The sequence below is a fragment of the Ahaetulla prasina genome, chromosome 1, assembly GCF_028640845.1.
Source record: "Ahaetulla prasina isolate Xishuangbanna chromosome 1, ASM2864084v1, whole genome shotgun sequence".
Taxonomy (NCBI): Eukaryota; Metazoa; Chordata; class Lepidosauria; order Squamata; family Colubridae; genus Ahaetulla; species Ahaetulla prasina.
This window is the reverse complement of record NC_080539.1, coordinates 244,398,638-244,426,222: the sequence shown is the minus strand read 5'-3', so window position 1 is coordinate 244,426,222 and position 27,585 is coordinate 244,398,638. Positions and strand designations below refer to the sequence as shown.

The 27,585-nt window shown below is 43.8% G+C and overlaps 2 protein-coding genes across 2 annotated transcripts in view; one reads left to right on the top strand and one right to left on the bottom strand.

Moving 5' to 3' along the window:
* SNX4 (sorting nexin 4) overlaps nucleotides 1–8,484 on the bottom strand; it is a 38,387-nt gene extending 29,903 nt beyond the window's left edge. Inside the window, exon 1 of the mRNA XM_058195032.1 lies at nucleotides 7,760–8,484. Within this exon, the coding sequence (XP_058051015.1) occupies nucleotides 7,760–8,221 (462 nt within the window). The 5' untranslated portion in view covers nucleotides 8,222–8,484. The remainder of the gene's footprint in view (nucleotides 1–7,759) is intronic.
* A 9,582-nt stretch (nucleotides 8,485–18,066) lies between these two features.
* LOC131203859 (TGF-beta receptor type-2-like) overlaps nucleotides 18,067–27,585 on the top strand; it is a 49,911-nt gene continuing 40,392 nt past the window's right edge. Inside the window, exon 1 of the mRNA XM_058194579.1 lies at nucleotides 18,067–18,461. Within this exon, the coding sequence (XP_058050562.1) occupies nucleotides 18,356–18,461 (106 nt within the window). The 5' untranslated portion in view covers nucleotides 18,067–18,355. The remainder of the gene's footprint in view (nucleotides 18,462–27,585) is intronic.

Sequence of the window (27,585 nt, the reverse complement as noted above, 5' to 3'; positions counted from 1 at the left end):
ACAGTAACATTCCCCACAAGCATGGACTTCAGGCCATCAAGAACATCATTGATGCCAAAACTGCACTCACTGCCACCAAACCCTGTGACTTTGTATCCACCTAGGACCCTTCCACCTTTGACAACCAGTGGCACTAACATCTTCATGGCTGACTTAGAGCAATGCTTTCTTAACTCTCAATTCCCTGAAACCTCTTCATTATTTGAGATTCACTGGTAACATCCTTATCAACTGGACCCATGGAAATTAATCTCTCATCAAATTCAATTATGACTTCAAAAACGTTCACCCCTCTATCAAGCTCAGCCTACAGAACAAGTCCGTTTCCTTGATATCACTGTTAATACTACAGAACAGATACATAAACATCACATTAAATAAATAAATATAGCCACAGATTACTAGGCATATTTGCATGCTTTCACTTTCCCCCCAAAATCACCAAATCATCTACAGCTAGGCTCTAAGTTAAAACCATATCTGATTCATGGGCAGAGATGCTCAACTGATGGAATTAAACTAGGCATTCAGAAGACTGAACTACGCACACAACGAGATCAATAGACAAAATCAATTGGACTTGATCAATTCCTAAGAAGGACTTAGTAAAAGACACAGAAACAAAACAATAGCACACCACCAGCCACTCTCTATAGATTACAGCTCAAACCCATTCAAATGACTTATCAATAAACAACATCCCATACTGGACAATACATCCCAATGAAGCTGTTGAAGTGCTGTCCCGGTGTGTGGAAGCCGTACGGGTCTGGATGGGGAGAAACAGGCTCAAGCTTAATCCCTCCAAGACGGAGTGGCTGTGGATGCCGGCACCCCGATTCAGTCAGCTGCAGCCGCGGCTGACTGTTGGAGGCGAGTTATTGGCCCCAAAGGATAGGGTGCGCAACTTAGGTGTCCTCCTGGATGAACGGCTGTCGTTTGAAGATCATTTGACGGCCGTCTCCAGGGGGGCCTTCCACCAGGTTCGCCTGGTTCGGCAGTTGCGCCCCTTCCTTGATCGGGATACCTTGTGCACGGTCACTCATGCGCTCGTTACCTCTCGCTTGGATTATTGTAATGCTCTCTACATGGGGCTCCCCTTGAAGTGCACTCGGGGGCTTCAGTTAGTCCAGAATGCAGCTGCGCGGGGGATAGAAGGGGCTCCGCGTAGCTCCCACACAACCCCGCCCCCGCGCAGACTGCACTGGCTACCTGTGGCCTTCGAGTGCACTTTAAGGTGTTGGTTACTACCTTTAAAGCGCCCATGGCTTAGGGCCTGGGTACTTACGGGACCGCCTGCTGTTACCACATGCCTCCCACCGACCCATACACTCTCACAGAGAGGGACTTCTCAGGGTGCCGTCCGCCAAGCAATGTCGGCTGGCGGCCCCCAGGGGAAGGTCCTTCTCTGTGGGGGCTCCCACCCTCTGGAACGAACTTCCCCCGGGTTTACGCCAAATACCTGACCTTTGGACATTCCGTCGCGAACTGAAGACACATCTTTTTATTCGCACGGGGCTGGCTTAAATTGATTTTAACAAATTTTTAAATTCTTAGAAATTAATTTTAAATGGGGTTTTTTAGCTTATTATATATTTTACTTCTCAGGCCAATTTTAAAATAAGTTTTTTAACTGCATTTTAAATTTGTATATTGTACCATCTGTTTTATTCTTGCCTGTACACCGCCCTGAGTCCTTCGGGAGAAGGGCGGTATAGAAATCAAATAAATAAATAAATAATAAAATGATATTACACTTTCTCAAGCCAACAGGCCCATACTTGCTTACAGACCAGTGGTGGATTTCAAATTTTTTTACTACTGGTTCTGTGGGCGTGGCTTGGTGGGTGTGGTATGGCTTAGTGGTGTGGTTTGGTGGGCATGGCAGGGGAAGGATACTGCAAAACCCCCATTTCCTCGGGAGGCAGAGAATAGATGGGGGTGGGGCCAGTCAAAATTTCTGCTACCGGTTCTCCAGAACTGGTCAGAACCTGCTGAAACCCACCTCTGTTACAGACCGTCATCCAACCTAAAGCAGCAAAAATAGAACAATAACAACAACATGGGGCTGAGAGTCTGCCACAAACCCAGAGGTCTATGCATCTACCCCAAGAGCACCATCACAAGAGCCAACCAGTGCGCACACTAGATGAGATATTTTTTGTACACTTTCCTTCCAGTGTGATACGTGCCATCGTCTGCCACTAATGCCTCCTCTTGATTTTACATAGGACAAATTTTGTACAAAAGAATTAATGGACAGAAGTTTGACATCACAATTCTAAGCAAGGCAATGTGATATCAGAACAATTCAATATACCAGGACACTCCATAATGACTGAATTCACATCCATCCAAAGGTTTCAGGCAATCTCTGGTGGTCTCAAAAAAATACAGTGGGTTAACACATTGCAATTGTTAATTCATAAGGGTATTTGTAATCTCTCTCACATAACCAATATATTTTCTTCTGCCTTTCACCCCAAGCTCATTCAAATTTAAATATTGTATCAGCCTATCCAAACCATGTATCTAATGAAGTGAAGTACAGCTCACAAAAGCTCTTGTCTTTTCATAACATTTGCTGGTCAGAAAAAGTGCTACTAGATTCCTGGTTTTTACCATCATAGACTAACTGGACCCGTCCCCTCCTGGTTGGTACTGGCCACTCAGGAGGTGACACGAGGCTGGCTCCAAGAGATTACGAATGCTTCTTTGGTGGAGGGAGTCTTTCCGGCCGCCTTGAAAGAGGCGGTGGTGAGGTCCCTCCTCAAGAAGCCTTCTCTGGACCCAGCTGTTTTAGGTAATTATCGTCCAGTCTCCAACCTTCGTTTCGCGGCGAAGGTTGTAGAGAGTGTGGAGGCATGTCAATTACCCCAGTACCTGGATGAAACTGTCTATCTAGACCCGTTCCAGTCCGGCTTCCGGCCCGGATACAGCACTGAGACGGCTTTGGTCGCGTTGGTGGATGATCTCTGGAGGGCCAGGGATAGGGGTTATTCCTCTGCCTTGGTCCTATTAGACCTCTCAGCGGCTTTTGATACCATCGACCATGGTATCCTGCTGCACCGGTTGGAGGGATTGGGGGTGGGAGGCACCGTTTTTCGGTGGTTCTCCTATCTCTCCGATCGGTCGCAGACGGTGTTGACAGGGGGGCAGAGGTCGACCCCGAGGCAACTCACTTGTGGGGTGCCGCAGGGGTCGATTCTCTCGCCCCTTTTGTTCAACATCTATATGAAGCCACTGGGTGAGATCATCAGTGGTTTCGGTGTGAGGTACCAGCTGTACGCTGATGACACCCAGCTGTACTTTTCCACACCGGACCACCCCAACGAAGCTATCGAAGTGTTGTCCCGGTGTCTGGAGGCCGTACGGGTCTGGATGGGGAGAAACAGGCTCAAGCTCAATCCCTCCAAGACAGAGTGGCTGTGGATGTCGGCATCCCGGTACAGTCAGCTGCAGCCGCGGCTGACTGTTGGGGGCGAGTCATTGGACCCGATGGAGAGGGTGCGCAACTTGGGCGTCCTCCTGGATGAACGGCTGTCCTTGGAAGATCATCTGGCGGCTGTCTCCAGGAGGGCTTTTTACCAGGTTCGCCTGGTTCGCCAGTTGCGCCCCTTTCTAGACCGGGATGCCCTATGCACAGTCACTCACGCTCTCGTGACGTCTCGTCTGGACTACTGCAATGCTCTCTACATGGGGCTCCCCTTGAGGAACACCCGGAGGCTCCAGTTAGTTCAGAATGCGGCTGCGCGGGTGATAGAGGAAGCCCCTCGTGGCTCCCATGTGACACCTCTCCTGCGCAGACTGCACTGGCTACCTGTGGTCTTCCGGGTGCGCTTCAAGGTTTTGGTGACTATCTTCAAAGCGCTCCATGGCATAGGGCCGGCATACTTACGGGACCGCCTGCTGCTCCCGGATACCTCTCACCGACCCGTGCGCTCTCACAGAGAGGGACTCCTCAGGGTGCCGTCGGCCAGACAGTGCCGGCTGGCGACACCCAGGGGAAGGGCCTTCTCTGTGGGGGCTCCCACCCTCTGGAACGAGCTTCCCCCAGGACTTCGCCAACTTCCTGACCTCCGAACCTTTAGCCGCGAGCTTAAGACACATCTATTTATTTGCGCGGGACTGGACTAGATTTTAAATTCAAATTGGTTTTAATGGGGATTTTATTATTTTTATTATCATCATTTTAATTATTCGGCCAATTATAATAAGTTTTTTAATGGATGTTTTTATTTGTATTTATATGTATTTTTTATCTGGTTGTTAACCGCCCTGAGTCCCTAGGGAGATAAGGCGATATAAAAATATGAAAAATAAAAATAATAATAATAATAATAATAACAAGGCTCTCTTCCTAGAATGGCAATTGGGGGGGAATAATCTTAAAGTATTAAATGAGTATCTAAACACTAACTTCACCTACATTAATGAAGCTTCTTTTCTCCTGAGTTACTGGGCTTACATATTTTAATCAGCTATTTATACCAAATAAAATGGAGTTGCATGGTAGTGAGTAAGTCCTTCCTTGAGTTTTATCCCTTGTAGTGAAGCATTCAACGTGTATGTTTAAGCAATTAAAACCAAATGTCTGCCCTCTTCCCTAGTTTAGGTAGGTTGTGCATTAACCTGGCTGGCTGGTTGGCATTAAAACAGCAGGATCCTGACTCTGGCATTCAACACAAAATGAAGATTTGGGATTCTAACAATGGGAATCTCAAGCAGGGGTAAAATCTAGCAGGTTCTGACAGATTCTGAAGAACCAGTAGTGGAAATTTTGAGTAGTTCGGAGAACTGACAAATACCACCTCTGGCTGGCCCCAGTGGGGAGGGAATGGAGATTTTGCAATATCCTTCCCCTGAAGTAGGGAGGGAATGGAGATTTTGCATTATCCTTCCCCTGCCACATCCACCAAGCCACACCACACCACGCCCACCAAGCCACGCCCACAGAACCGGTAGTAAAAAAAAATTGATTTCACACTGATCTGAAGGCAGATGAAATTTGAACAGCCTACAAGACTCCTACATTACCCATATAGAGTCCATATAGAGTCCCTTTGCATGCTGAAGATATACTTCCCACCTACCGGTAAATTCCTTGGAGAGAAAGACACATCCAGCCAGAGTTAAATACAATAACATTTATGCCAAGTAGTGTAAAAATTAGCTTATTTTATTAAGAATCAGAAGAGTATCAATTATAAACACTTAGCCTATTTTTTGAAACTTCAGTGACATAAACTACGACAATGGCAAGAATTTATTCTCTGCTCTAATATTTAACATTTGCACTCAGAAATGGAATAACATTCCATAAAACCTTGGGAAGAGGGGACATTAAATGTTTCATCAGATTCCTCTCCCAACAACAGGTGTGCTGATAATTACGGTGCGTTTCAGCCACATAATGGCTAAATTGCAAAAACATGCTAAACTGAGTTTAAAAAGCAGATTGCAACTGGCTGGGTCCAGTATGCTAAACCATAAATCACGGTTTACAAGCCACACTTATAGTTTGTAAACACAACGTGCTAAACAAAAAACCAATCTGCATGATGGCGTGTACTAATTTAAAACAGTATTTAAAACTCCAGATAGCAAGAAGCCAGTAAAATTGAAGACAATTAAAAGATTTCACCAGTTCCTATTAACTTCTTAAGAAACCAGTGCAGATACCACCAACCTAAACTGTTTCCAGTGTCGTCCACTCTTATCAATTACAATGCACATTCCTAAAATCTATCAGCAAATCTAATGCTAAATTGGTCTGTGGTAAATTACAAGCAAATCCTGGTTATCATTTGGTTATCGGTGTTATTGAAAGGCCTTAAACAAGATGGAAGTAGTCCTTGACTTACAAACACAATTGAGCCCAAAGTTTGCATTGGCAGGCAGGATGGTTATTGAGTTTTGTCCTATTTTACAACCTTTCTTACTACAGTTAAATGAATTGCTGCAGTTAGTAACGTGGTTGTTAAGTGAACCTGGCTTCCCCATTGACTTTGCTTTTCATAAGGTCACAAAAAGGCAATCACATGAATGAATGGTTGTAAGTTGAGGACTACCTGTAGTGACAACCTCAATTATCCATCTCTTTTATAAAATAGAGAAAATGACAACTGGGAAGTAGATTTGCCTCCAGTAGTATAGAAAGCATACTATTTTGGAAAATAAAGGACACAAACAGACTCCAGATATTTTGAACACAAAAATAGCAGTCTCCAGATACAATACAGGTAGTCCTTGATTTACAACAGCTCATTTAGTGACCATTCGAAGTTACAACAGCACTGAAAAAAGTGACTTATGACCGTTTTTCAGAGCTACGACTTTTGAAGCATCCCCGTGATCATGGGATCAAAATTCAGATGCTTAGAAACTGTTTCACACTTATGACCGGCTGCAGTGTCCCGGGGTCATGCGATCACCTTTTGTGACCTTCTGGCAAGCAAAGTCAATGGGGAAGCCAGGTTCGCTTAACAACCGTGTTACTCATTTAACCACCAGAGGGATTCACTTTAACAACTGTGGCAAGAACAGTGGTAAAACTATGGGGCAAAACTCACTCAACCTATTTCTCACTTAGCAACCTAAATTTGGGGCTCAGTCAGGCTCCTAAGTCGAGGACTTCCTGTGCTCCTAATACTCAAGGGGTTGTCCTGGCCATCTTTCCAAAGGCATTGCTGGGCAGAAGATTATGAGAACTCTAATCCAACACAGCTGGAGCATATTCAATTCTGAAGTTTTCACCTTCCTTCTTGGTCTATCCCAGGTGTCCCAGGGGCCCTTTCCCTTGGGTGGGGAGAGAGGGAAAAGAGGGGGTGGAATCCAGCAGGTTCTGACAGGTTCTGGAGAACCAGTAGTGGAAATTTTGAGTAGTTCGGAGAACCAGAAAATACTGTACCACCTCTGGCTGGCCCCAGAGTGGGGTGGGAATGGAGATTTTGCAATATCCTTCCCCCAGGAGTGGGGAGGGAATGGAGATTTTGCCATAGCCTTCCCCCAGGAGTGGGGACAGAATGGGGATTTTGCAATATCCTTCCCCCAGGAGTGGGGAGGGAATGGAGATTTTGCCATAGCCTTCCCCCAGGAGTGGGGACAGAATGGGGATTTTGCAATATCCTTCCCCCAGGAGTGGGGACAGAATGGGGATTTTGCAGTATCCTTCCCCCAGGAGTGGGGACAGAATGGGGATTTTGCAGTATCCTTCCCCTGCCACGCTTACCAAGGCACGCCGACAGAACCGGTAGTAAAAAAATTGGATTTCACCAGTGGGGTGGAGGTGGGGGAAGAGGCAGACTTTTTCAACGGGAGCGCTTTTTCCTCCCATGCCCAGCACCTGCTTCCCATTGGATATGGCGAGCGCTGCCCTGCCCTTCTTCTCCTCCTCCTCTTAGGCAATCTCTGCCACCAAAGCCAGAGGTGAGGGGCTCCTATCCTCCCTCCCCTCCCTTCCCCTTTCCTCCTCCTCCACCCCGACCCCGGACTCAGCCTTCAGCCCAACCAACCTCCTCCCCCTCTTTCTCCTCCTCCACCCCGACCCCGGACTCAGCCTTCAGCCCAACCAACCTCCTCCCCCTCTTTCTCCTCCCTCCATTCCCTAGACGACCCCTCTTCGCCTTCTTCCCACCGCGCTCCGGTTACCAGCCCGAGCCCGCCCCGCGTTCGCTTCCGCCGAGGAGGCGGGACAAGCCCGTCCACGGGGGCCGCGGCCTAACCTGGTGCCCTGATGCAGCGGCGGAGCTTCCCTTACCGAGCAAGCCGGCGGTCCGGTGGCCGCCGCCGCCGCTATTGCGGTCGTGGTCGCCGCCTTCTGATGAGGCCGGCTCGGCAGAGGACCAGGAGGGGATTCGGGCTCGTCGCCTTCCTTGCTGCCGCCGCCGCCGCCGCCTCCGCTGCTGCTGCTGGTAGTGCTGGTGCTGCTGCTGCTGCTGCCGCCGCCAGGGCTCTCGGCGCGGGGATGCTCCATAGCGAGCGAGCCGGGAAGACGAAGAAGGAGGCGGAGGGGTCGGAGGCCGCTTCCGCGCACGCGCCTGGCTCTTTGAGGCGGAGCGGAGGGGGGGAGGAAGAGTGTGAGGAAGAGACGCGGGAGTGGGAGGCTCTTCCCGCTCCTCCCTCCCGGCTTCGCTTCAGCGACCGGAGGGAATCCCTTCGACTTCTCGCTCGAAGTCGCCTCACGGCTTTTGCCAGAATCGCTTGGCGCTTTCACCCCCATTCTCCATGCTTTGAAGAAGGGGTTTCACTTCAGATATAAGCGGAAATTATAAGAAAACGAGAGGGGCTTGGCGTTTCGAGCCGGGCGAGGTTGCTCTCAGGCGTGCCGCCTACTGCCACCCCTCCCGTTTACCGGGGAAGCGTCTGTCTGTTCTCTCGACCGCGAGGGTGGAGAAAGGCGAATGCGATTTCTGCTTACTCGGCGCAATCGATCCGGCTACTCCCTACCAAGAGAGTTTCCCCCGTTTTCACAGAATTAGGAAGCCAAAACGCTTGAATTCGCTTTCCGCGCCTCGAAGGCGTGACGACATTAAAACAAATAAACAAATAAAAGCTTCCGACATGTAATAAAGCCGTTTAAAAACGCTGCCCCACTCCGAAAGCAACAATACAATCAGATTAGAGAAGTGATAATAAAAGCGAGGACGGAAGTATATCCAGTTTTTTTTTCTGGTGTTTTTTTTTCCCTGTTCCTTCTGCAGCAGTGTTCCCTATAATATATAAAAAATCAGTATCGTTTCTTCAGTCTAAACGCTAAAGACTTTTCCATAAGCTTGTTAGCTGAACATTTCTTGAATTTCTCCAGTACAAACAACAGGCAGCTCAATAATAAACTTAGATAATAGAAATTTCCAGTTATTTTTCCTAACCGGCAGTATTTCCTCCCGGATTTTTTAAGCACACGGGTTTTTTTTCTTTATTGTTAAACGCAAGTTTTAGAACAGGCCCATTTGGAAGAGTGAAGGCTGTGTTTACTCGCGGGTTTTTCTGATGCTCTAATCCCTGCCCTTGGGTTTCTTGCCAGGTGCCCTCTGACAATATTTTTTAAATCGATGAATCAACCATGCAAATATTTGAAGCATAGCTTAGAGAGAGAGAGATCAAGGGGATATATTCACCCTTACTATTTAGTCCAAAGATAAATGCTGTAAAGAAAATGGAGCAACCTCAACAACAGGTATGCTGACATATTGATAGCTAAGAAAGTTAAAGAGGCTCAATAAGAAGAGAAACTGAAACCCCAGTTAGTTCATTTTTAGGAGCCAGCTGTAATAATAATGAGATTTATTTAGAATGCATGCAGTTATTTAAATAGTATCACTGGTATGGATTCAGAAAATTCCAAAATGTTCATTTTTTAAAATATAAATAAAAAATACAAGTAACCCAAGAGATCTATTGCAATATACATACATACATGCACACACACACAACAAACATTCAAGAGACTGATGTACCAGATACACTTAAAGTACTCACAAATGAGATAGGCATTTATTTTAAATAGAGTTGTGGAAAAAAAGTATACATGAGAAAAAGCAAAAATGCACATGTATTTCTTTTTCCTAAGTTAAATGTTCAAGAGGAGAAACTATTTAGAGAAAATATTGACAATTAAGTTTAAAAATACTGTGACCCGGAGGCATCTTTAGGACAAAGCAAATAATGCAAAATCAAGATGGCAGCTGCAACTGATGCCCTGCTGCTTTTTTAGTGCACCTCTACACTCTAAGGTACCCAAAGAATTTGGCCCTCCTGTGTTTTTGACAACAATTAAGTACATAAGAGAAGAAGTTTCTCTTATGTACTGAAGAAGCTTCTTGGATGAGAAGCGAAACATCTTCAAAAGAAAAAACAAGCAAGTCCAGTTGCTGTCATGTCCCACTCCTCCGCTGACGGCCGGATCGGGGAAGTCCGTATCAAGTGTGTCTCTGCAGCTCTGCCAAAGTCCTATCAGAGTTCTCAAGGCAGGCAGGAGACCAGGAAGTGACTTCAGCAATCCAAGTTAGACTTTGCCTGACTCAGAGAATGCCAGAAAGCAGATCCTTTATATAGGCCATGGGGTGTGGCTCCATGACTCAGCACTTATCCAGGCCTGCCCCTCCCTTCCTTTTGCTGACGTCGCCTCTCAACTCTCCGGAAGCGAGGATCTCTCCAGCCTCCAGCTGTTGGCAATCCTAGCTCATGACTGGTCTCACATTCTTCAGGTTCACATGCTGTGGGGGAGGGGTTTAGTTGCTCCGTTTGCCTGGACATGGTGCCAGGACTGGGGGCTGAAGGCACGTCAGGCCCTTCGTCTTGCTCGGCCTGTCCGGGCATGGTGCCAAGGCTGGGGCCTGGAGGCATGCCAGGACATTCTTCCGAACTATCAGCGTCCGGCAGGAGATAAGAGGGGCCCGGCTGCGGCAGGGGGAGCGGGAGCGGGCGAGACACAACAGTTGCCTTCTGAAAAAGTACCTTTGGGACAACAGTGACCTGGATAACCGAGAATCTCTACAGACTTTTAGCTATACAATTTGGGATGGACACCCTTTGAATGGTGTGGGAGTAGGAATGGATTTCCAGAGGAAAAAAATTGTAGACTACAGGAACCAGGAGCACTTACTCAGGTGACCCTGAGGACACCGATAAACCTCCAAGTGCTTCAAAGACCCTCTAAAAGGATGCAAATGACCAGCTGTCTGCAAGGAATATAAATCCTTCCATTCCCCACTATCCTGTCAGAGCTGAAGAAGCTTCTTGGATGAGAAGCAAAACATCAAAGAAAAAAACAAGAAAGCCCAGTTGCCTCCTGAAAAAGGACCTTTGGGACAATCATGACCTGGATGACTGAGAATCTCTACAGACTTTTACATAAGAGAAGGATCCCAGATATAAGATGGTTATAATCATAGTAATTTATTATTATTAGCATGTATCTTTTTTCAGTATAAAAGAGGAAACTCTTCATGAGATCTCCTTATCTGCTGGATCAGCCCTGTTGTGAGTTGTCATGAAGGACAGATGGAATTTCCCTGGTTTGCACTGTGGACAAAGGTGGGTGTTTGCTGGCATGTTGTTCTGGTGCTCTAACCCAGGGGTCTCCAACCTTGGCAACTTTAAGCCTGGTGGACTTCAACTCCCAGAATTCCCCAGCCAGCAAAGCTGAAGCCTGAAGTCTTCCATGCTTAAAGTTGCCAAGGTTGGAGACCCCTGCTCTAACCCTGCCATTGGGTTTCTTGCCAGGTGTTCTCTGACAATATGCCCAGAGCAGTGGTGGGATTCAAATAATTTAACAACCGGTTCTCTGCCCTAATGACCAGCTGGGTAGGCATGGCTCGGTGGTCATGTGACTGTGTGGGCGTGGCCAACTCAACATCACTCACGTCGATGGGTGCTTCGCCTTAGCTGTTACAATGTAATAAGGGTTAACCAGAGAGGCAGTTTCTGTAAGCAGGGCAATAAAGATGAGGCTAGAAACAACACCAGAATGTGTCCTTCCTGCCTTCCTTATAGGATTAGCCCTGTAAAGTGGGGGAAAAAAATAAGTTTTTTTTCCAACAACCGGTTCTCCGAACTGCTTAGAAAGTTAACAACCGGTTCTCCCAAATAGGTGCGAACTGGCTGAATCCCACCACTGGCCCAGAGGCTCCAGAATAAAAATGGAGAGCCAGATCTCATCATCCCTGACTCTCATCCAAATATCTTGACAGCTGCAATCTTCATTGGCTCCCCCATTTCTGGATCTGGGGATGAAAAAGCAAGAGGGAAAGAGAGACCCATGTTTCACATCTGCCTCTGACACCGCAATTCTGCTTCAGTTCCTCTAGTCAGGCATCAGTTACAATGCTACGCTGATACAACTCACCCAAGGTGACTGAGGTTGCTTGTCCTATCAGTTCATCTCAGAGGTCATCCTTCAACCCTTCAGTAAACTGGTCATTAAGGGCCACCTCACCCCATGTGACATCTCTCAGCAATAGTTTAAAAATCTATGATGAACAACCTTATTCTCCTGTTGTCCTATTTGGATTTCTGAATCTCCTAACAGCTGTGCTCCTTTGAATAGGATTGCCAAAATGGCTTCTAAATTTCCCAAGGACGTTCTGGTAGTTGTTCAGTAATAGCTCATAGCCTTCTATCAACAGTTAATACTATTGATACAATTAATACCTACCTACCTATCTACCATTAAAGAAAGATACAACAAATTTGATTTTGCTGACCAGTATGTTTATCACTCTCAACACCAAAGGCGCACGGAACGCTATTACTTTCCCACCAAAGGTGGTCCCTATTTTTTCTATTTGCATTTTTACGTGCTTTCGAGACCATGGAGACGTCTTCGGACAGCGCTGGCTCTTCGGCTTTGAAACGGAGATGAGCACCGCCCCCTAGAGTCGGCAACGACTAGCACGTATGTGCGAGGGGAACCTTTACCTTTTTATGTTTATCAATTGGACATAAATTCTTCTGCTTTCCCTACACACACACACACACACACACACACACACACACACACACACACACACACACACACAAATACAAATGTACTATCTTTTCTAATCAATCGTTCTTACATTCTGGTATGCTGTGAGTCTTGGACACATTGTTAATTTATTGTCATAATGGTAATGAAGACAAATAAATTGAGGGTTTATGATGCAAAAGCGATATGGTATGAATAATCCTACTGGTCAGTGATTAAAAGTAAATAAACTTTGGTGGCCCCTTCCAGCCACAAAAGCATTTTCAAGAGGAGCCAAGACCTTATGGAAACAAGAGGACTGAAAAAGAAAACATCAAAGATGCTTCCCCATGTGATCAGAGAAATTGCAGAGGCCACAAAGACAGCAGGAGGAGAACCAAAGATTGAGCCAAGCACCCAGACAGAGAAACACAAACACATTTTTTTAAAAAATAGAAAAAAAACTTGGAAAGTTTTCAGAGAAAAAAAAGTACCCCTATCCTGCCAGTTCTAGTCAGAAGAAAATGTGCTGGTCTCTCTCTCACTCTCTTTTTTGGGAAAAAATAATGGGAGGGGAAATTGGCCCATAAACACCAATGTGGAAAAACTGACAAGACTTTTGAAAAAAGCCAGATATCCACATGGATTGCATGAAGAAAAATTTGTATAAACATGAAAAGACTCAAAGGAGGAGGCAACACAAATCCAAAGCTTTAGGGGAAGATTCACTTGGTTTGGCAGAAGAGTTCAAGAGATAAATCATAATTACTGTGGTTGCTCTACTTACATATGATGCAGTAGCGAGCAGACCTCAGCTGAAAGTTGTGATTCTAAACAAAAAAACAGATCAAGTTGTTTGGAAGCTCACTCTGAGCCTTGGATCCTACATTTTGATTAAGCAGTCACGGTTGGCATAATGTCTACAGTACCCTGAGCCATTTGGAGGCAGGTTGACTTTTCGACTTCATGGTTGTTTGTGTATTTTTTGATTATGTCTCTTGCCTCTTTGAGGAGTGTAGGAAAAATAGGTCATGATGCTGGATTCAATGGCATGTCGGTTTTTTGACGATTCAAAGTATTCAAGATGCCTCCTAATTTAGCAAAAAGAGATAAACGCAGGAAGAGGTGATCTAATAGGCAAGAGTAGGCTCACATCCTGTCCCATGTCACAAGAGAGATCAGCTTGCTTTTGGCATAGCACATTGCAGGAGATTAAACACAGTAGTTTATAAAAGCATGACTCCTGGCTTAGTATTTTGTATAAGCCAAATCTAATTAACAAGAAAAAAATCATTAAACCATAGAGTAGTGTGGTATTTGACTTTAACCACTGCAAAGTCTGACTTGGATAAGATTTGGTTTTAGTGGAATAAAATTGGAGGGATGAAATAAGTGGGAAAACCCCTTTATGGGATGATGTCTGGTTAAAAATCAGGACTGGAATAAGCAGTGGACATACACAATGAAGGTGTGTAAGAAATGAAGTCTGCAAGGATTTGGATAAATCCCTTCCTCTAAGGTTGGGCCTGTATATGGATGATACTAAATTATTCAGAGGAGTAGAAACAGAAAAAAAATCCTAGATTATCTTCAGAATGGAAGAGATAACAAAACAAAAACCAGATTTGGGTAAGATAAAAGGAGGTAAAATAATATACTGCACATTTGAATACAAATATGCTAATCTTATCTAGATTGAGCGGGCAATGATAAGCCAGGTAAGGGATTTTGTACGGGACGGAACTAGGAAATAATTGAACTGGGTGACAATTGGAAAAAACATCATTGTGGACTCCAAAGCAAAAGATTTGGAAGTAAAATGTTGTGCTGATGTCATAAAATGTTGCGGTGAAGCTACACTAAGAAACAGGCAGACACTGCAGAGATTTTCCCTCTAGAGGCAGAATGGTTTTCAGGGTATTCTAAGAAAGAAGTGAAAAACAAAATCCAATCTGGATTCGTCATCGGGACCAGAGATTTAGTTTTCCAAGCTTTCGGATTCATGCTGAAGAGACTGACACATTCCAGTAGAGAGAAGTACCATGAGGATGGGCTCCAGCAAGAGTTGGAAAGTTTGGAAGACTAACCTCTGATCTTGGTGACCGATCCAGATTAGATCCTACAACATTATACTGGGACACATATATTTGCCTTCATTCAACTGAAAAACAGTAGGTTTTTCATCACCTGCTTAAATGGCTCATCAACTATGCAACTGGGCACCCTACAATATGAGTTTACACCATCACGCAAAGGTTTTGCCATTTCTCCACTAGGGACTGAAAGCATCTTCAAAGCACCATCTTTAATAGTGCTAAAGGCTAAAGTGGCATAAAGCGGCTATTCACAGCGATGGTGGGATGATTAGAAAATGCCATAAATCACAAATAAGGAAACTATGCAAATCTGTATTCCGCTCAGGTTCCAAAAGTAAGCATTTTCCTTCCCTGTGCCACTGCTTAATTTCTATGGAATTGAAGCAATGGCAGTTTCATGCCCAAGTGCAAAACAAACAAACAAACCCAGACACTGACTCATGAGACAGAATTACCTATAGTAGAATAACATGTAAGCCACCCAGAGTCACCTTATAGGGGAGATGGGGGCATAAAAATGTCATAATAAACAAACAAACAAGCAAGCAAGCAACTCCAGAATAACGCTGCAGCTTTGACTCCTTCCTTAAATTGGACATAGACCAATTCAAATCTCCCAATCCTCGTAATTAGTACTTCAGAATGAAACGTAATGAAAAATTGTGAATTCCCATTTCTGGGGCTTGAGGGTTCCCTGCCCCCACACCCAACATATCTTGTGCAAGAGCATATTCTCACATCCAAAGTATGAATGAGTCAACAGGAATAAGCCAGGGTAATTTGTCTTCTGCCTCCCAAAAGTTTATTATGATTTATCACTGAAACTGTGCAATGAACTCCATTGTGTAAATGAAAGCTGAAGTCATCAAGGCTTTTGCTTTTTGTCTTCACTTTCTCAGCTTTTCCCTAGAAGAAGTTAGAAGCTCCCTACTGTGTAGACTTTGCATAGAGAAAGGATTCCTAGGGAGCCCTGTCAGTATGTGTTTATCTCCCACTGGATATGTTCACACATTTCCAGTGTTGCCAGTCACGATTTGCTTGCCTGGTGCTTCCTCTCCATGAGCAGCAGAGCTGCAAACCAAACACCCATCTGTGGCTTTATTTTCTAGCCACAAATGTCACACGGTGATTGCTTTTGGTCAGAAGAACCATTTGCTGGATGTTTGTTTTCCTCATAGGTTTCTTCTGTGTGTTTTGAATGGAAACAATAACCCCAAATAAAGTACAAAGACCTGGGTTGCAACTGGATTATTGAGTCATCCAGTAGATTCATGGCTGAACTATGGTTGACAGCATACCTGTCATGGAAACGCCCCCACAAAAAGGGAGACCAAACTAATTCTTCTTTGATATCCATCTTCCTAAAACTAGACTCTTTACACATATGTCTAGTCATTATTTGGTTTCACGTTGCAAAAAACTATAAAGCTTTCATGTATGTTTTTATGACGTGTGCAGGGGTGAGCTTCAAAAATTTTAAAAGGGGTTCTCTGCCTGGTTGCTGGGTGGGTGTGGCCATGGTGGGCGTGGCCTAGTTAGTCTCCTGCACCACAGTAGGGGGCATTTTTACCCTCCCTGGGCTTCGGAGGCTTTCCTCAAGCCTCCGGGAAGGCAAAAACGGCATCTAGAGGCCAGAAATGGGCCTGTTTCCAGCCTTCCTGAACTTCCGGTAGGCCTGTTTTTCGCCCTTCCAAGCCTCTTACACTTACCTGCATCCAAAATGGGCTGCATGGGGACTCCTGGGAGGGGCCGGGTGGGTGGGGCCAGCCAGGAGTGGGATTTGGGGGTTCTCCGAACTGCACAGAATCTTAGCCAGAGGTTCTCCTGCGAACTCCCAGCAACCCACCCCTGGACGTGTGTCTCTTTCTTCATCCATGGAATGCCACACAAAATAGAGGACAAATAAGGATGGATATGACCTCTCTTAGGCAATTGACCAGATGTACTTCACTTCAGTTGTGTTGCTGTACCCTAGGCATGCATCATCTTTATCTGCTTCTAACAAACACACTAATGAGGCCTCTACCGATGCCAGCAAAAAGTCTTTTCAACCCTCTGAAAGTCAGAAAAAGTTATTTTCTATCAGCTTCATTCCTCTGTTCTCTGGAGATCCTGAAGGTAGAGAAAGGCCTGAGAAATTGACTAAAATGCGGGCTCTGAGAAAAGGAGAGGATTTCTGGAAATTGAATGGTTCTATCACCTTCTAGCTGGATTAGAAAACCCTATGTGCAGAATTAGGCTAGGAAGACACTCCTAATTACCACAAAAAGTTCATCCACATAAGATCACTGGTGACAAACTCATGAAATAGTGAGGGGCATGCTGTTTCGCCCTGTGGCCTGCACTCCTAGGTCAGATGTGCACTCTTCCTTTATGCAATCTGGCAGGGTAGTAGCCATAGAGTAAGGGCCCCAAGCCAGGTGACCCCATCGTGCTTGCTTTCAAAAGAGAGGAAAAGAGGCCATATTCATCCTTGTTTTGAATCAAGGAAAGAAGCAACCTAGAACTAAGGAGAAATTTCATGCCAGTGAGAACAATTAAGCAGTGGAACAGCTTCCCTCCGGAGGTTGTGGGTGCTCCAATACTGGAGGATTTTAAGAAGCAATTAGACAGCTATTTGTATGAAATGGTATAGGGCAGTGATGGCTAATCTTTTCCGGACCAAGTGCCCAAAGCGCACATGTGCGCGAGCAAATGTGCTCATGCATGCCTGAACCCCCAAAATGCAATGCTCATCCCCATGCATGCGCCCCACTCCATGCATGTGTGTGTGCCCCCCATGCATGCACACATGACCCTTGCATGCCCCACCCCCCACGCATGCATGGCAGAGACCCAAAGGCAAGCTGGCAGGCAGGAGGCATGCGTGCATTTGTGGCGGAGCTGAACTGGGACGACAGCTCGCGTGCCATTAGAGAGGGCGTTGCTTGCCCCTCTGGCACCGCATGCCATAGGTTCACCATCATGGGTATAGCCTCTCCTGCTTGAGCAGAGGATTAGACTAGAAGACCTCCAAGGTTCCTTCCAACTCTTGTTATTCTGAATGTAAAAAGTTGGAGCTGGAAAATAGTGGCTCTTGGAGTCCTTCCCTCCATAGAAGGACAGACAGGCTCTTTGTTGGACTGTGTAGCATCATTGCATTTGTACAATTTTGTGTTATACAAATGTTTCATCCATTTGGGGACAGTGTATTTTCTCTTGCTAATAGCTTTACTGTTTCTTTTTCCTTTGTTCTTAAAAAAAAAAAAAGTTGCCTTGAGCAGTGACTGCAAGGAAGGGAAGAACCGAAGTGGAATGTTGGCCTCAAAGCAGAGACAGCGATAACTGCACAGAGGTTTTCCTAATTTTTAGATCTGTTCCACATTACTTTGTAATGGAAAAAAGTCTGATGGGAAAAGAGCTGCCATATATGCCCTGATTTATGATTTCATCCTTTTTCTTCCAAAGAAAGGATTTGTACATTTAATCTCACAGGCCGGCTAAAATTAATGGCAGACATGAGGTGCTCTGTGCACAGCTCTGGATGGCAAGGTTTTTTTCCTTTCTTTCCTCTTCCTGAAACGGCCTCGGCGTTGTCATCTTTATATCAAGCTTTGGTCTCTGTGCCAACTTTTCCTTCCCCCTTCTTCTTCCTCCTCCTTCTCCTATATTTGTGTGCATTCAGAACGAGCCAGCATTCGTCGGCTCAGAAACTTCAGTTCCTGGGCGGACCCCACACACTCACACAGCTGGATTTGAAACAGCTGGATCTGTCTCCCTTTCACTTTTAGCGAGGAGCCCCACAAGCCCTGGACAGGCTGGCTGGCGGAGGATGAACCGAGTAGCACAGCAAAACTGGGATTTGGTTGCTGGCAAGATCCAGAAAATGGGTTACTGGAGGAGGCTTCCTCAGCTTCTGCTATTGCTGCTTCAGTTCCGTAAGTAAAAAACTAACGTTCACTGTTTATTTTCCTTCTCTTCAAGCTCCGTTCTCCTCTGTGGGGGATTAGCTGAAGGAGACGGCAGAGAGGTTGGAGAATTTAGAATAAAGCTGGCTTGAAAATCCAATCTGTGCTTCTTTTCAGCAAGGGGTTGGCAATTCACTTCAGTTCTTCAGGTTCTTGAAGGCAAAACAGTCACTGCCACAGCCAGGTCTGGGTCAGCATTAACGTTATGCAAGAGAACTTTTTAGCAACTTTTTAGAAACAGTTCAAAATTGTTGACATGTTTAACCAGACTGAATCCAGCTGAGACGATTGGTTGCAAGTTCGGCATATTTGAATGCTGAGATAGCTCCAGCAGCACTCTTCACCCACCCACCCCTTTTTCCCATGCACTTTCACAGATTTAGGCAGAGAACTAATTAAGCTTAAGTAAACTAACACAGTTGAGAAGTGAAAGGCGCATTTGGGCAACAGCATCGTAGCTATTTGAAGCTCAGCGCAGCCAGCACATAAGCAAATAATTCCTCGTTACACACGTTCTGTTTATATGTCTATAATCGTCTGTTACAATTCTCATGCCAGACTTTGGGAGGGGGGAAAAAAACCCAGTCCCACGATACTGCAAGGGCTACTTCCTTGGTTTATAACTTGAAGGCACTCATCCAGAGATACTATATGCAAGTCAAAAAAGTATACAGACTTCTCAGATGTGTGTAGCGTAAGGTATGTAACACCTGCAAATACGTACATTTATGTGGAATTTGTATATTTTACTGGCACACCCCATTTCCACTAAAACCAGATTGTTCATAGTTCTGAGAAATCAGGGGATAACTTCCAGGAAAGGACTTCCTAACTATTAGGTGTGCCAATCCTGTGCGTTTAGTGTTCTGCGGGTAAAGCTTTGCTATTCCATGTGCTGCTTATTCCAGCTTCTTGGAAAGAACAGACCACGAGTCTAGCAACCTAGAACTAAGGAGAAATTTCCTAACAGTGAGAATGATTAACCAGGGGAATAGCTTGCCTTCAGAAGTTGTGGGTGCTCCATCACTGGAGATTTTTAAGAAGAGACTGGACAGCCACTTGTCTGAAATGGTATAGGATCTTCTGTTTGAGCAGGGGATTGGACTAGAAGACCTCCAAGGTCCTTTCCAACTCTGTTATTCTGTTATCTACAGATAGTTCTTGTTTGGTGATCTTTTAGAGTCCAGCTAAATTGGCATCATTTACAATACTGTTTGGGCAGCATTCCTGCCATCCAAAATCCTACCAAGCTGGAGAGCTGCTTTGTGGCACAGTTTCTCATATTTCTCCTTGATTGCTGAACTGGACAACCAGATTGATGATGAACCATTGCACGTAGGAACCTATACACATAAACCTATACAGAGCTGTCCATATAGGCGTAATCCATCTGATCCAGTAGTACTCATTACAACTTGCAGAAGGTCTGCAAGGCCTCAGGAAGAGGCACCATCTGAGATACTTTAAAGATATTTTTTGAGGTGTTTTTAATTTTGAAAAAAAGCAGAGAATGAACTTCCTGCATGTGACTAAGCTATGACTTGCCTAAATAGATTAACCATTTTTACAGTGGCATTTTTCTGCTTTATCCTCCTCCAGACAGATACATAGACATACACACATCTTTTAACGTGCTAGAGATGGAAACTAGAAGTTGGACATACAGGGTTTTTAAAAAAAATTTATTTCCACTAAAACAGCTTTCCAGAGATCAGATTATGGGCGTGTGGAGCTGCAACTCCTATCATATCCATATGTCTGAGGAGTTAAAGGAATTAAGTCCACATGAGGACACCAGTTGAGGAGGCTGCTATATGAGAATGTCTCTGGTTGAAGCTAAACTGGAAATCCAGAAAATAGGATGCAGAGCAGAAAGGAAGAGCTGTATTTCATAGGATTTTGTGCAACTTTCCCTAAGAAGTGCTACATCACTCCTACTTAGGTCTTTTAGGAATTAAATGGTCCAATATATATAATTCATGGGTATTGGCAGATAGAAATGGATAAACTGAGTTAAGATTACAAGCCCTGAAGTTTACCTGCAGGTCTACAGAACTCAGCGCATAGAGTTGTGCACAGGAACAGGTTCTCAGGCAGGACATTCCACAATCTGATCCTATGCACATCTACTTGCAGAAATTGAAGGTGAAAGAGGAGAATAGTTCAAATCTTTCCCATTAGTTTCAGTGAGATACTAGGCATTGCTGGTCATACTAGGAATGCTGGTCATGGGCATCTTCATGCTCACCAGCTTTCTTGAATATAAAATGTAAGTCAAATTAAACTCAACAGCTTTGTTTGCATAAAGTAAAAATAAATCCAGGGCATCATATGCAGTTATTTAACTTGGGTTTATTACAGGGGTGAAATCCAAAATTTTTCCCTACCACTTCTGTGGGTGTGGTTTGGTGGGTGTGGCAGGGGAAGGATATTGCAAAATCTCCATTCCCACCCCACTCCAGAGGAAGTATACTGAAAAATCTCCATTCCCTCCCCTCCTGGGGGAAGGATGTTACAAAATCTCCATTCCCACCACACTGGGGCCAGCCAGAGGTGATATTTGCCAGTTTTCCAAACTACTCAAAATTTCTGCTACCAGTTCTCCAGAACCTGTTAGAACCTGCTGGATTTCACCCCTGGTTTATTGTCTTCCAAATAGAACACTCAGCACTTTGGATTTACAGAAACTGTAACTAGTAACCTAATTTCATTTAAATTGGCAGCTAAACAAGGACTAACCAGAGTTTGACTATGCTTCCCCTCTCCCTGTCTTTGTAAGAACTAGGGAAGATCAAGTCTGAGATCCTTTCTCAAATTACATTTCTGCCTTGGACTCAGATGTCTTTTATCTCACTACCTTGGTTGCAGCTCACCTTCTGATGTTCCTCAAGGTTGGTCCTACTGCCCATTATATCAAGTCACATCCCATTAGTATTGCCCTTAAGTGTTGCTATCCAATGGGACCTGGGAAGGGTGCATTTTCTATAGCACTTCCTGCCCCACTGAAGAACATTCTTCCTAGGATCCAACCAGTGGTGGGTTTCAAATTTTTTTACTACCGGTTCTGAGGGCATGGCTTGGTGGGCATGGTGTGGCTTGATGGGTGTGGCTTGGTGGGCGTGGCAGGGGAAGGATACTACAAAATCCCCATTTCCTCCCGATCAGCAGGGACTCGGGAGGCAGAGAATAGATGAGGGCGGGGACAGTCAGAATTTTTACTTCTGGTTCTCCAAACTTCTCAAAATTTCCGCTACCGGTTCTCCAGAACTGGTCAGAACCTGCTGAAACTCACCTCTGGATCCAGCAATCCCCCACCTCTTTCCCCTTTCAGAAATGCCTGTTTTCTTCCCCACATGTATGGGGGAAGCTTGGAGCCTGAGGATTGTATGGATAGATGGACTGGATGTGGTGGGTCAAGCACTTGGGTTTTTTGCTTTTATTTTTCTTGCAAGCTGTCCACAATTGTGTTTTATACCATGGGAGGCAGCATACAAATCAAATCAATCAATCAATCAATCAAATAAATACACCCTTAATACCGATAAAAATAAGCAGTAATTTTATTCATCTCTGAAATCTTTTGCATTTAGGCAAACTTAGGATGAGAGGCTATGTCTCTAGTAGATTGATAATCAATTCAATCTCCGCAGCAAACCAGATATATAGAAGAGGCAATCATATAAGATCAGCTAAGCCTCCAGTACTTTAATTTCTGTGTTTAATTTGCAAATGGGCATCTTTCCAGGGTCACTGGAAAATGCTGAGGAATATTGTCACCAGACGTACAGGAAGATAGTCTTTGGGTTGCTCTCCATGTAGCACATGCTTGTCAGCTTTGGAAGCCATATATTTCTTCTTCTCTCATCATTATCAACATCTGCCCATCCTCTACACACTAGTATTATCATCATCACCATCATTGTCTTTAATCCATTTCACAAAAGAATATTATCTAGTCCTCCCCAAAGCAAGGAGACATGGATTACTTAGGTTCTTCCAGCAGAAAACTTTGAAAGAATTAGGGGCCCTGAATCAGCGTGCTTGACATATGCAACCCCCTGGTAGATAAGTAGAGGCACAAAGCCAGCTGAGTGACTTTGGGCCAGTCACTTTATCTCAGCCCTAGAAAAGAGGCAATGCCAAATCATTTCTGAAAAACCTTGCCTAGAAAACTGCAGGGACTTGTTGAGGCAGTTTCAAAGAATTAGATCCGATTGAACAGAAGAAAAGGGAACAAACAAATGGAGAGCCACTTTGGTGCAGTGTTTAAGAGCAGGGGTCTCCAACCTTGACAACTTTAAACCTGGAGGACTTCAACTCCCAGAATTCTGGGAGTTAAAGTCCTCCAGGCTTAAAGTTGCCAAGGTTGGAGACACCTGGTTAAGAGTTAGGCTAGAAACTGAGGAATTGTGAATCCTAGTCCCACTTTAGGCATGAAGCCAACCACTCTCAATCTGTCAACCCAAGGAAGCTGGCAAGAGCAAAACCCTTGTGTGGATTCTGTTCTAAAAAAGCCAAAGGACACCATGTTGATTATTCCCATAATATATTTATTTCTCTACCATAATACTTGATGAGGAACTTGCATGAGGAACATGGCTGAGTTGTTTCTGCCCATTATAGGTTAACACATCACAGTAAGCTAAAGCAAATAAACCATGTTACAGTTTGGTGTGTTTTGTGAAGCCATCTGACTGGGGTTTAGTCACTAAGGCAAATAAGGATTGTACAAAACAGGTCTGTTCTTCACTAGGGAGGAAGTAGCTATCAGGAAAAATTCCTGATTTAGTTAGCACCTCATTGTAGCAAACACCAGGTTGTAGAAGTCCAGCTCAGTACAACAGGATTTCCTTTCTGTCTGGAGGACATCATGACTTCCATCTCTTATATGGAATTCACAAAAGTCGTTAGAGATTTGCTTTTCTTGATTGGTGACCATAATGGTACTTCCATCAGCATCCCTTGCTTTCCCCATTTGTCCAACTAGCTTTTCATCAATCACCTGTATTTTAATCCTTGGTTGTTGGGCAATTGTGCTTAGTTGCTATTGGGAAATAGCACTTTCGAAGAAGCAAAACTAGGTAGCATCTAGCTCTAGGATTTATTGATGCTATTTTAAAAAATAGAAAAAGAAGATAATTAGAGATCTTTGACTTATGTTTCCTGCAGAAATAACTCAGAATATGTCAAGTGAAAAAGGGCATGTAAATTTTGTTTAAGTAGATATTTAAAAATGCAAAACAACAGTCCTAATATAATGCTTTTCATTTATATGTTTGCATTTTGCATGTGTTTTGCTTGTGTTGTTATGTTAATAATGTCCAAAAAGAAGACCTGACTCAATCAAAGATCCAGTGTTTATTGCAGAATTCGTCAAATTCTTTTAGTTGAAAGCAAGATATAGATAGGCCATGATAGCTCAGGCTGTAAAGAAGCCTGTTATTAGAACACAGCAGCCTGCAATTACTGCAGGTTCAAGCCCGGCCCGAGGTTGACTCAGCCTTCCATCCTTTATAAGGTAGGTAAAATGAGGACCCAGATTGTTGGGGGGGCAATAAGTTGACTTTGTAAATATACAAATAGAATGAGACTATTGCCTTATACACTGTAAGCCGCCCTGAGTCTTCGGAGAAGGGCGGGATATAAATGTAAATTTAAAAAAAAGATAGATAGATAGATAGATAGATAGATAGATAGATAGATAGATAGATAGATAGATAGATAGATAGATAGAATTCTTTATTGACCAGGTGTGATTAGACACACAAGGAATTTGTCTTTGGTGCATATGCATAAAATATGTACATAAAAAAAGATACATTCGTTAAGAATCATAAGGTACAACACTTAATGATAGTCATAGGGTACAAAAAACAAACAAATCACACTAGGAAACCATATAAATTGTAAGGATACAGCAACAAATTACAGTCATACAGTCATAAGTGGGAGGAGATGGGTGATAGGACCGATGAGAAGATTAATAGTAATCGTAATGGAGACAGTGAATAGTTTGACAGTGTTGAGGGAATTATTTGTTTAGCAGAATGATGAGGTTAGGGAAAAACTGCTCTTGTGTCTAGTTGTTCTGATATGCAGTGCTTTATAGTCCTTTTGAGGGAAGGAGTTGACAATTTATGTCCAGGATGCAAGGGGTCTGTACATATTTTCACAGCCCTCTTTTGGTATCAAAACCAAGTGCATTTTTTTTCAGTCGACACTAACTTTTTCAAATTTGGAAGCTTTGGAGCCTCTTTGGCTTTTGAAGGACTATAATGAAATTTCATCTGAATACATTTTACGATTTTATAAACTATTATATAAACATCTAGTTGGAGCAGTTCCTCATTTAATAGTAGGACTTACATCTGACTAGGTATGTATAATATTACAACACAATATTGGACCACCAAATAATTAAACAGTCGTTTACACGTCTTTTTTAGTCCTATGGCACTGAGTAGGAGATGCTGCCATGTTTTTCATCCCCAGAAGGTATACAATATTAAATATACATACTGTATATTCAAATTTTTAAAAAATTATATCAAATATTTTACATTAAAATATAAGTATACAAGGTAGTGGCTCTGAACAGTGAAATAATATTTTTTTAATGTTTTAACTTGGCACTGAGTAAAGGGATATGTTTAGCTGGGTGAAATGAAAATGGTTATGGAGAAAGCAAGGGAGCGGAGGAGGGGTTTTTTCCGTACTAATGACCCATTCTCATTGGAGTTGAGTAGTTAGGCATGTGAGGAGAGAGATGGAACACAAACAATATGAAAACACAGAGAGAGGTTGAGAGAGCCAGGAATTACAGTATTGGCTGAAATCCTGAAAGGTTGGCTGCAGACCTTGCTCAGAGATGATTGGCAAAGAGGAACTGAGGCAATGGAAAGCCATGTAAAGACAAAGCCTGGTAAGATCTTCTGGAGCAGGGGTCTCCAAACTTGTCAACTTTAAGAATTCCTCAGCCAGCGTTGCTGGCTGAGGAATTCTGGGAGTTGAAATCCACAAGTCCTAAAGTTGACAAGGTTGGAGACCCCTGTTCTGGAGGTAGAGAGGGGCACCAAGATGATAGTGGTGGTAAAACATCATTTACAGTAGATGCAGCACTAACAGGAAGATATCTTAGATATTCCAACAGACTGCAATACCAAGAGTTTTCAGTGCCAAGTGTTTTCAGCAAGGGTGAGTTCCAAAAAGGAAGCCAACATTTCAATAGCAGCCTGCAGGCAAGCCACTTTAAAGTTGTAAGCAGAGCTAGAGAACAACAGGAAATTCCTCCAAGGCCAAAGGAACTGATGAGGAAGAAGTAGAAAGGTTGCAGAAACAGGGAAAATGTTGGAATTACTGTAGTGGTTGAAACTATCCCTAAAGTGAGAAGCAGTAATAAAGGAGAGGCTTCTTTGAGGCCTAAGTAAGTACAGAATGGGGGGGTGGGGTAGAGACTAGTTGGATAGGATGTTTTTGGGAGCTATATAGATAAGGGAGTGTTAGTGAGAAGTGATGTGGATGGTTATTGAGATACCTGTAGAGTGACACAATCAAGAGCAGCCACTGAAAGAGTGTCATATCTTGGGATATGAATGGAAGCCTGGTAGATGCAGAGGAGTGTGATGGATCTCACTGTTAATTGTCCTGAGGAAGGGAGGGAGGAGAAAGTAGAGAGAAGTAGAGAGGAGGATGAAAAATTGAAGTTCTGATGAGAGAGAGAGATATGGCAGGATGCAAAGACCAGGCTTCCTTTAGAAAAAGCACACTGGAAATCAGAGACCAATTCCTATTTCTAGTCTTCTGACTTCATTGCAGGAGCTACACAGTCATCCAGAACTCTGTAAGTCACCAGAAGCAGACTTTTATTGATAATGAATGCTGTAATTCTGGTGCAATTCAGGATGGTGGGCACCATCTTTAAAGTCTTCTATGGCTTAGGACAGGGGGGCTCCAAACTTGCCAAGTTTAAGACATGTGGACCATCTCCCACAATTCTGCAGCCAGCATAGTTGGCTGAAGAATTCTGGGAGCTGAAGTCCACAAGCCTTGAAGTTGCCAAGGGAATGGTTATCTCAGAGCTTGCCTGCTATGAGTGGAATCTCCCCATCTGGTACATTGAGCAAGAGAAGGCATGTTAATGTTAAGGGTCTCTCTGCAGATGGAAGACTACCTTAAGTGACTGTATTCTCATGTCTTTTCAATAATATAACCCCCCACCCCGGCTCCTTCAGGGCAACCTTCTCTCAGATATCAAGACTGTCTCTTTCTTGTCTAGTTTTTTGAAAAGGCTGGCTGTTCTGGATATTGAACTATCATGGGATAGTTCTAGTAACTAGCATGGGATATTGAACTATCTCCAAATTGTGGAATGCCTTTTATTCTTGTTGGAAGACTTAATCACGGTTGTTTGCTCATTCTTTGTTATTGCTATGGTTTTTAATATTATCACTGTAATCAGCTAGTAAGCTGTTCTGTGTCTCCAGCATGTAAAGCCAGAACAAACCAAAATATTTTAGGGGCACATAAATCTTACTGGGGAAAAAAAAATAAAGCAAAGCAAAATGAAACAAAACGAGAAGGATGAGCAAAATGGTTTTGGGAATGTGCCTAAATATAAATAAATAAATTTGGAACAAGTTTTATTTCTAAAGCGAGATATTTTTCAGAATTAGTGGCTGTAAAGAATAGGACTGCTTTCAGAGAAGTGGCACAGGAAGGAAGTTCTCTATTGAAATCACATCTGTCAGACAACTTTGTATGTGAAATGGCATAATCTCAGGTATGCTAGACTGAGAATAGGATAGTACTTATGCATGGCCTAGAGCTAGTTTACTTCCAGATAAAAGGATATAGAAATGGATTTTTAGCCTAAGATTTGCATATATATTGCAGTATATGCCACTTGATTTTTATGTACAATAACAAGGAAAAGCTTGGTATCATGAATCAAAAACTGTAGGTCCCAACAACTGAATTAAGACAACATCCTAATCTTCTGCCCCATGTATTTCTAAATCAAGCAGATAATTTCCTTTTTGGGAGGAAAGCCATTACAGCAAGAAAACTAAACTTGTGTCAACTGAAAGAAATAAAC